At 36.6% G+C, this 9,811-nt stretch overlaps 1 protein-coding gene across 1 annotated transcript; it reads right to left on the bottom strand.

Annotated features, from left to right (window-relative positions):
• Positions 1-3,117: 3,117 nt before the first annotated feature.
• LOC114305633 (disease resistance protein RPV1-like) lies at positions 3,118-9,021 on the bottom strand. Its single transcript, XM_082868645.1, has 4 exons — positions 8,329-9,021; positions 6,292-7,393; positions 5,558-5,992; positions 3,118-5,471 (listed from the first exon to the last, which is right to left on the bottom strand). The coding sequence occupies exons 1-4, from the start codon at positions 8,853-8,855 to the stop codon at positions 3,759-3,761; spliced, it is 3,777 nt and encodes a 1,258-aa protein (XP_082724771.1). The 5' UTR covers positions 8,856-9,021; the 3' UTR covers positions 3,118-3,758.
• Positions 9,022-9,811: the final 790 nt, after the last annotated feature.

Below are 9,811 nucleotides of genomic sequence, written 5' to 3'. Positions count from 1 at the left end.
CAACCTAAGGCATATTAAGGCATAAATAAGGCATTACATGGTAGGTATGCTAAGCATGCATGGTGTACCAAAACCATCAATAAACAGAGGTATATTATGACATACTAAGCATGGAAAATAGCCAAGACATGATCAATACACACTCTAACATGGTGCTCCCTCAAGAGGCCAAAAATGGTCCATTTTAAGGACAACAAGGAGAGGGGGTGGCCCTCTCCTTTTGGAGACTTCAAGGCACCATCTTCACCACTGAAATCCCTCAAGATTTCAGTGGTGAAGAGGCCCAAACACCAAAGTCTCGAAACTTGCACAAAATAGCACAAAATGGGGCCTTTCAAGGCCTAGGAGGGATCAAACACCTCCAAACCACAAAACACTCTTAATAAACAATCAAGAGGGCTAAAAAATAGAAATTTTTTGTATTATACACTAAGCACAAAAATAGTTCTAAGATAGGTAGAAATAAGGTGCAAAAATGGGGAATAAAGGGGTGAGATTCTTACCCTTGAAGACCTCTTCAACAATGATGCTCCAATGGCCTTCCTTGGCTTGAATCCAACACCAAAACACTAAAATCAGTCCTTTAGAACCTCAGTAGCTAGAGGAAGGTGAAACACTAGGTGTTTGTGTGCAATAGTAAGACACAAAACACCTAGAGCACAAAGAGAGAAAAAGAGAGAAAAAGAGAGATAGGATATGTATGGATCCTAACCCTAAAAACCAGAGCTTCTCTCTGTGTTTTTTGTCTCTAAAATGTCTAAAGTCTCCAACCCTTCAACCAGAGAGAGCCCCTCTCTTTTATGGAACTTCTTGTCTTGTAAAGCTTACAAGACAAGCTTCATAAGAGGGAGATCCCTCCATACACGTGTATGGAGGGGAACCAAAAGCAAGACAGCTGTCTTAAAATATCTGCAAAAGCAGATGCACAGTAGTCGGCCGGCCAAAAATGCCATCTTGGCAAAAAAGAGTGCCGACCGGCACTAAATAGTGCTGACCGGCAATAAATAGTGCCGGCCGGCAATAAATAGTGCCGATGGCAGCAAAAACCAGCCGGTGGCCTCTAGCCACTGCCGGTGGTGAGTGGGGATCCCTCACAAGGCATTCCCTACCCCTCCAAGGCAAAACACAAGTGTTTGGTGCAAAATCAGACACTAAACAGTCGAGTTCGGAGATCCTGAGGCAAGGCGCGCAAGCCGAGACCTCCGAGAACTCCGAACGAACACAAACATGGATAATCACCGAGTGTTCAAATGGTGACGTCCAAGTCTTGAGGACGGTCAAAAATGGGGTGTCTACAAACCTCTGCAATAAAGGCGGGAGTTTCAAACCCCATTAATGCAGGAGTTACAAACCCCATTAATGCTCTATTAAACTCTGTAATAAATGCAGGAGTTACAAACTTCATTACCTTTTTTCCATGAAGCTAACTTCATGAGGTAATTTTTCATTCAAATCTCAATGGTTTTTGGCCATTCTATCTGTGGTGTAAAGATCTCAATGCAAAGTATCTAGACCCACTTGGACCCAACACAATAGATGGTTGGGACCCACTTTAATCTTTAATTAAAGTCATCACACTTTAATATTAAATTAAAGTCCCCAAAAATCATTTTTTCCAACAATTAGATGTCATGCAAAATAATGATGCAAACCCATCAACTGAAACTCAACAATAAGTGAAAATAAATCAGAAAAAATAGTTCCTGAGAGAAGAACAAGAAGAATAAAGATGTCTGTTGGCTTGCCAGGACAACAATGGAGTTTGCAACTTCAATTCTTCTGGCCCCAAAAAGCAATTCATATGTTTTTGATCTCACAATCAAATCTCTCACCCTTTAATTTGCCAACACAACCCAAATCGAACAACAATGGTTTGTTCGATTTTTGTATTCATTTGTTTGTTAGCTATTTTATCAATTGCTTCAATAATTCTTCGATTAAGAAAAAAAGTCATCTTTGGCGGCGGAGGAAGAAGACCCAACAATTTTTTACCTCCGATGCCACCACAGCGCCAGTCTCCTCCCTCAGGTATTCACCTACGAAAAGCTCGAGTCCTCTGCAAATCAATTCGACTCGAAACGTAAAATCAAGAACGACAGGTTCGGATCATTCTATCTAGATCAGCTCTACGACAACCAAATCGTCGTCGTGAAATACCTCCACAACCACCACCCCACTGTCGCTGGCTCCACCGGAGCTAGAGCTTTCTCATCCTGCAACGAAATCCTTATTCTCTCTTCGATCAATCACCCAAACACGTGGCAGATAAGGATGATCGGCCTGATGGGAAGGAACTGGTCGTGGAGCTGAGAAGGATTCGCAACCAAACATGCGGCGGGGGTAGCGGAGGTAGCAGTGGTGGTGGAAGTTTGAAGGGGCTTCGGAAGAGGGTTGAGTGTGTGGAAAAAGGATTGAAGAGGTGTGTGTACAAGATATGATTTTAGGATATGATTGGAATAATTAGTGTGTAGAATGAGAATAAAATTAATAATTAAATTATTAAATGTGTGTATTGAGAAGTGATGTGCATTGAGATAAATAGGCGCGTGGAAATAGAATTGCTCTTAATTCTTTCAAGGGTAAATTACTTAGCTCCTTTGAGGTTTAGAGAAAATATAATAAGCTCTTAAGTTTTGATATAATTACACTAATCTCCATTTGAGTAAGGTTAAAAAGACCAAAATTAATACAAATGATATGAAGGCACAAAAATGCACAAGATAAAAAATACATTTCAATATAAAAAATAACAAATTTTAAATTTTATTTTATTCATATTAAAGAACTTGTTTGAATTTATCACTTAAATTTTTATCAAACATTTTTTCAATTTAAAAAATTTACCATTCAATTTTATCAAGGAAAAAGCGCAATAACTCAAATTAGAGGTGGCTCGAGTGGCTTCAATGGGTGTTGGCCGGTCATCCGCTCAGATGACTGGCCGAACGTCTGCCCGAATGACCAGGTGAAAGATTCTCTACCGCGGTTATCACCATTGTCGACTGCGGCTGTCAGCCTCCTCACTGGACGACTTGCCAGACATCTGCCCGGTCGGCCGGCAAAGTGAATTTCGAGCCATTAAAGCCAACCTCATATTCGAGCTACCAAGCATTGCTCTTTTATCAAACACCAACAAATTAGTTAAGGTGAAAGATTTATGAAAAAAGGCGCATCTCAATTAGGTTGTTACATACCCTCAACCAATTGTGAGCAAACACCTTAACCACAAACAAATAAAAAAGAAAATGGTGATAATTGGAAAGAAGAGGCAAACAAAAAGCAAATTACAAAACACCCTCTCAAACTAACTAATCAACAACAAAGTATTTTGTCAAGAGACAAAGCAATAAAATCCAACAAGGATAAGAGCAAAACAAAGATGAATAGTAAGTCATTAGCAAACTATCTTCTCCAATGAATGAATTGACTCCACAGAGAGCACATCCATGTCCAAACCAATTAAATTAGAATACCTCCTCTTCCATGCTTGAAATTGCCACTGGTTAGCAAAGCACATATCAGTAATTCCAAAGTAAAATAAATAACCCAGTTACAACTTCAACAAAAGTAGAGAAAAGAACAAAAATTCATAGTAGTTATTCAAAATCCTTAACATCATGAAGAATATCCAGCATATAACATATTAACATCACACAACATAACATAATTATAAGGAAAAAGAGCAAGAATTATTACCTGCCGAATCTCTCACTAGTCCCGAAACAACCAATTGCCAATTTAGTGCACAAAGGTTGAGGTTATAGACTGTCACAAATCGAACAATCCACCCAATGACTGCCGAGGCGGAAGACTTTTTTGCTCACCGGATGTACTGTAGAAGCATTTCCAGGAACGACATTTCCATAGGGAGAGAATTGTAATTGGAATGCTTCTTTACTAGTTGATTGGCTACTCTTCTCTTCTTGCTCCTTGTGCACAAGATGGACTCCAACCTCCTTCACTTGAAAATCTTCATTTCCAACCACTGAGATAACCAGTTCATCCCCATCTTTCAACTGATTTTCAAACTTCCAATAACTTAACCACATCATATCCTCATCAACTTCTGGAATGCCGAAGGCTTGTGGGGAGTGACTCCAAATCAAACTCTTGGTTGTATTATTGATAATAATATGTGCATCACAATTATAGTAAGGATGTTTTGGATGTTTGGAAAGTGCATAAATAGAACACACACTCAAAGCTTGAATTCTGAAATGTGATGGCACAATAAAAGATAATGAAGATCCTGTATTTTTAAGATTAAAATATATGTTGTTCATGGCATCCCTGTACCAAAGAAACCATAATTTAACCATTACAATTTTTTTATTATTTTTAGTTTTGTTTCTTTTGAGTGAGTGAGAGAAAGAGAAAGAGAGAGAGAGAGAGAGAGAGAGAGAGAGAGAGACCTGTAGGGGAAGCTTCCTTGAATTATCTAAGTAGGTGCTTGAAAGCATAACATTTGGGCTTCCCATGGATCCAAAGTTCGGCAAGCCCAAATTATTCATTATCTCCACGTTAATATTCCCTATGGGTTCTAACTTAAGTTCGCCCATAATCTCAACTATATTGTTGCACATATCACAGTATAGCAATGGTCTCCAATAGTTTTTCACAACAAATTGATTCTCCCATATGTTATTATATTGCATGGTTGATAGAGCTGAATAAAACGCACATTTTGAGCTGTAGAACTCTCTCAAATTCTGCCGCATTATATATAAATCGTAAAGGTTGTCGAATTCTATGGTTGATGATGGAAATGATTGAAATGCTACTTTCTCCAGCAATGTACATTCAGTGACCAACAATACTTTCAAATTTTGCTCCACTGTAAATGATTGAAGCCTTTTACACTCATTTAATTCAAGGACCTGAAGTCCAGTAAGACCTTTGATGCAATTGGGGAGGCTACAAAATGGATTATTGCCCAGATTTAATATCTGCAATGAGAATAGGTTGCAAAAATCCTTTGGAAAAGCATCCTCCGATAATTTGCAATCGACAAGACTTAAGTGTACCAAATACCGTGGTAAAAGAGTAAATGAAATTTCTACACTTTTTCTTGGTTTCGATACAGAAGGCCAGATGAATGAATACCATGGTTTGACCTTTTTAGTGGTAGAGAATAATTGTCTTACGGCAATTCCATTTGCATTGAGCTTTCTTAAAGAATCCATAGTCCCTATGTCTAGTGGCAGTTCCTTAACATTTGAGCAACCTGAGATGTCAAGTGTTTCCAAAAATTTGAGCATAACAATGCTTCTTGGAAGCTTCCATAGATTTTTGCAATCTTTTAAATTTAATAAAACAAGTCTCTGAAGGTGTCCAACAGATTCATGAACCTCTACCAGCCGTGCACAATTTTCAAGTATTAGTCGCTCAAGATTGGGTACTTCCAAGAAATCAGGAGTTTCGAAAAGGCAGTGGGAATGACTAAGATCAAGGATTTTTAATGATTTGAGAAACTGTAAGAGAAAAAAAAAATGTTGGTTATTGTTTCTTTTAACTCTCAAACAAAATTGAAATGAAAACAAACAAATGAGTAACATACCTTGGTTCCTTCCCAAAACTTTTGCAAGTTGCTATACTGCATGTCAAGAACAACCAGGTTATCCAAAGGGAAATCATCGCATATAAAGTTGAAAGAGAATCCGTGCCAACACAACCATCGTAATCCTTTCGGAAAATTTTCAAAACATCCATTGGCTTGTAAATTTTTGAGTTGCAAAAGTTTTAGTTTGTGCATCCCTGCAAATGCATCAACTTCCAAAGCTATCTTATCTGAATTTCGCGGAGCAGTGCCTACTGTCTGCCAGGAAAAGATGCCAAAACAAAGTCTTTTAAACGAATTTTCTACATTTGACAACAATGTTGTGCTAAGGAATTCTTCAAAATGACATTTTCTTTTGATACCAAAGACTGTCCTGTCATATTTATCCTCCAAAAAATTCATATCAAGTTTGAGGCCTTCAATCTTTCCCGTCCCCTGACAAAGAATGAGAGAGAGATGACATTGATCAAGAAGAGTAACACTGTACAAATAAATGTTTTGCACAATTACTTTCCGATGCACCAAAAAAAAAAATTATTTTGTACAAAATTCTCATACCAAATGATATGTAACTTTCATTTCAAATAAAATCACCACCAATGTAACTTGTGAATAATTTTTTTTTCTTTTTTTTTTTTTTTTGGTATGAAGTTTCTAAGTTTGGATCATGTTTTGATGATAAATAACTACACAAATACATTCAAATATAAATGAGGAGTAGGATTTATTCTTACAGTATTTTCTCTCAAGACATTGAAGGAATCTTTATGATTCCATAGTCTACTACGTTCTCCCAGTTCCTTAGGTGATTCTTGGCGAACAATTTCTCTTCCCATTTCTTGGACCAATTGATGCATCACTAGCTTTTTGCGTTCATCAACTGCTAACAGACATCTATCAATAAGATTTTGAATCCCAACTGTTGTGTAAAAATCACATCCATCTAGAATGGTAACTACCCAATCTTCATCCATCCCAACAAAAAAACAAGCAACATGGAGGAATAAATTTTTGTCATGTTCATCTGGTAAAGAGTCATAGCTTATTTTGAGCTTTTCAATAACTTCATAATCAGGGATTGCTTTCAATTTTTCCAATTGACTTTTCCAAACATTTAAACTTTTTCCTGACAAAGAAGAACCCAAAACTTTTATAGCTAGTGGAAGCCCTCTACAATATTGTACCACGCTTTCTGAGTCCTCTGCAAAACCATCAATGGGACGGTTTTGCCCAAAGGCATGCCAACTAAAGAGCTCTAAGGACTCACCATAATTCAAAATTTCAACCTTGTGAACTTGGCAAACTTCATGAGCCCTTAGCAACCGCTCACGTCTAGTGGTTATGATGATTTTACTACCTTGAAAAAGCCAATCTCGCATTCCAAGTACTACATCTAATTGGTCCATTGTATCCACATCATCAAGAATTACAAGAACTCTTTTGCAACATAATGCATCTTTAATATGAACAATTCCTTGATCAACATTGTACAACTTTGTCTTTCTTCCCTTTAAAATGTCTGAAAGAAGTTGTTTTTGTAATTGAAGTAAACCATTTGGTTGTTTTAGAGTTTCTCTTACATTTGCAAGAAAACTACTACCTTGGAATCTTGAGAAGTTCGAATTATACAGAAATTTGGCAATGGTTGTCTTTCCTATTCCACCTATCCCACAAATTGCAACTATACCAACATCACTACTCTCATCTTGTAACCAAAGCCCAATATTTTTGGCTCGAGAATGCATTCCAATCAAGTAGGGCGAATTGCCCAAGATTGTGCATCTTAGTTTGTCAGCAACCACTTCTACAATTTTGTGGATAAATTTTGACTCGAATCTGAAGATAAGATCAAGATTAAAAAGAAAGCACAATAAGAATGCCATGACTAGAACTTAATTATAAATTTTCATGCAATAATGAACAAAATGACTCTGTTATTCTCTTTGGTGAAACAATTGGACGAGTCCTAGATGAAAAGAAAAGGGTTTTCACAATCATGGTTGTACATCAATATTCTTCTCTCTTTTTTTTTCTAATATAAATTGTTTTCTGTATTTTTCAATTTTTTTATTTGTTATTTATATAGTAAGCTAAGCTATTAAATTTTTTGAAGAATAGTCTATTTTTTTTTTTCAACAAAATTTTTTGGATTAATTATACCAAAACCCCTTCAACTATTAGTAATATCATTTCCCTCCACAACTATGAATCCATACTTTTTGACCCTTTCAACTATAAACATATATCATTTTCACCTATCTAGACCACCTCTAGAATTAGTAAATTTGTGTGATTTTTATACTTAAAGAGGGTCAGTAGGTACAGATTCATAGATTGGATAAAGTGATATACACTACTAGTTTAGGGGGTCTATCTTGGTATACTTGACCCAAATTTTTATGGTTGCAAATAAATAACTTCACATCATCTTTTCAAATAGATTAAAAGGGAGAAGCATACTCAAAATATCGTAGTTAATAAATTTAAGCTTTTTTAGAGTAATATGAAGAACGTCTTGTGAACCAATACTTGCAGTATGTTGAGATATTCCCTCGAGGACAATTTAACTCCTGTATTTAAAGGTTACTCCTAAAAATTAAATATGTCAAACTCTTGTATTTAAGAGAGAGAAAAAAAAAAATTCATCCCAAATTTCGATTTAATAATTCATAATCTAACAGACCCTCGTATGAAATTCTTCTAATTATGAAATCCCAAAAAAGGGTGGTGCAAATAATGCTTAGCTAAAAGAGGACATGAGAGGAAATTACCCATCAACTTGATTTTGTAAATTCATCCCTGCTAAATCTGCAGCTTCTTTGAGTGCTGCCCTCCATTCCTGTATCTTGCCCTTCCATTCATCTTTTTTTTCAGCCCCTTCTGTATGGAATCTCTCTTCATGCCTCGTGAATGCTTCTTCGAAACTTTCCATTTGCTTCCTCACATGGGATGGATCCACGTGATAGAAGACAGGTAGCACTACATGCCCAGTAGTCCTTCTACGTTTGAGGATCATTACAAGTTCATCAAGACACCAGCTCGAAGAAGCATAGTTTTTTGAGAAGGCAACTATTGAAATCCTCGACTCTTGAATTGCTTTCTGCAATTCAAACTTAATATTTTCTCCTCTTTCAATCTCGTCATCATCTCTAAAGGTGTGAAATCCTTTATGATTTAAAGTTGTGTAGAGGTGGTCAGTGAACGTCTTGCGAGTGTCTTCACCTCTGAAACTCAAGAACACATGATAACTACATGGAGAATCTGAAGAGGAGGCATCTTGGGCTCTAACAATCCCCATTGGATTAAAGCTCCGCAAAGAATTAAGGACAGAAGAGCTATGAGATGGGATGAATGCTATCTGTCAAGGCATCATATATATTTTATAGATGTAACTATATGTAACCATATGATTTATCCTGGAAGCTTCAAAGCGAGTGTGAACATTTTCGGCATGGAAGAAGCTGCTTGGAAGTTGGGGTAATAATATATATATATATATATATATATGAAAGGGGATACAAATGTGTGGGAAAAGTTGGATGAGCAAGGTTGGACACAAATGCCGAGAAAGTGGAGATTTTTATTTTTATTTTTTACCAAATTCAGAATATTTTACATAATTTTAAAACTTGAAAGTGTCCATTTTATAATATTTTTGTTTTTGGGTATATATCATGTATAATTTATGATATTTTTAGTCATAACTAAAAAAATATGATGGGTCATAATCAAACGTTAGAGCATCTCCAACGCTTAACTTCTTTTTTCATCAAATCTGATGAAAAAAATGACGATTTTTTCAATTTGATACGAGGCACTCCAACGGTGAGCATCAAAGCAAAATTGGGGAGGTGGTCGACCGGCCGGTTGACCAACCGGTCGACCGGTTTGGGCAATTTTTTTTTTTTTTTACCTGTTTGAACCTTTTTTGACCGGTTTGAACCTAGTTATTTCAAAGGGAACCGGTTGACCAAGGGCAACCGGCCGGGCAACCGATGTATCTCTTTCAACGGTCAGTAACAGTGATTTGGTAAAATCCGGAACTTGTTCTCAGTTTGATACTTTTTTTACTGATTTCTCATTTTGATATTCATTTGATGCAACGGTTGGAGCATGGAAAAGTATATTTTTCATCAAAATTTAAATCTGATATCAATTTTGGTTCACCGTTGGAGATGGTCTTAATTGAAACATAATAACAACTCCAATAGGTTATAACCAACCATCAAAATGGATCACAACACCAATTGAGTC

The sequence above is a fragment of the Camellia sinensis genome, chromosome 5, assembly GCF_055761805.1.
Source record: "Camellia sinensis isolate YWXY chromosome 5, ASM5576180v1, whole genome shotgun sequence".
Lineage (NCBI taxonomy): Eukaryota > Viridiplantae > Streptophyta > Magnoliopsida > Ericales > Theaceae > Camellia > Camellia sinensis.
Note: the sequence above shows the minus strand (reverse complement) of the source record. Positions and strands in the feature narration are given on the sequence as shown.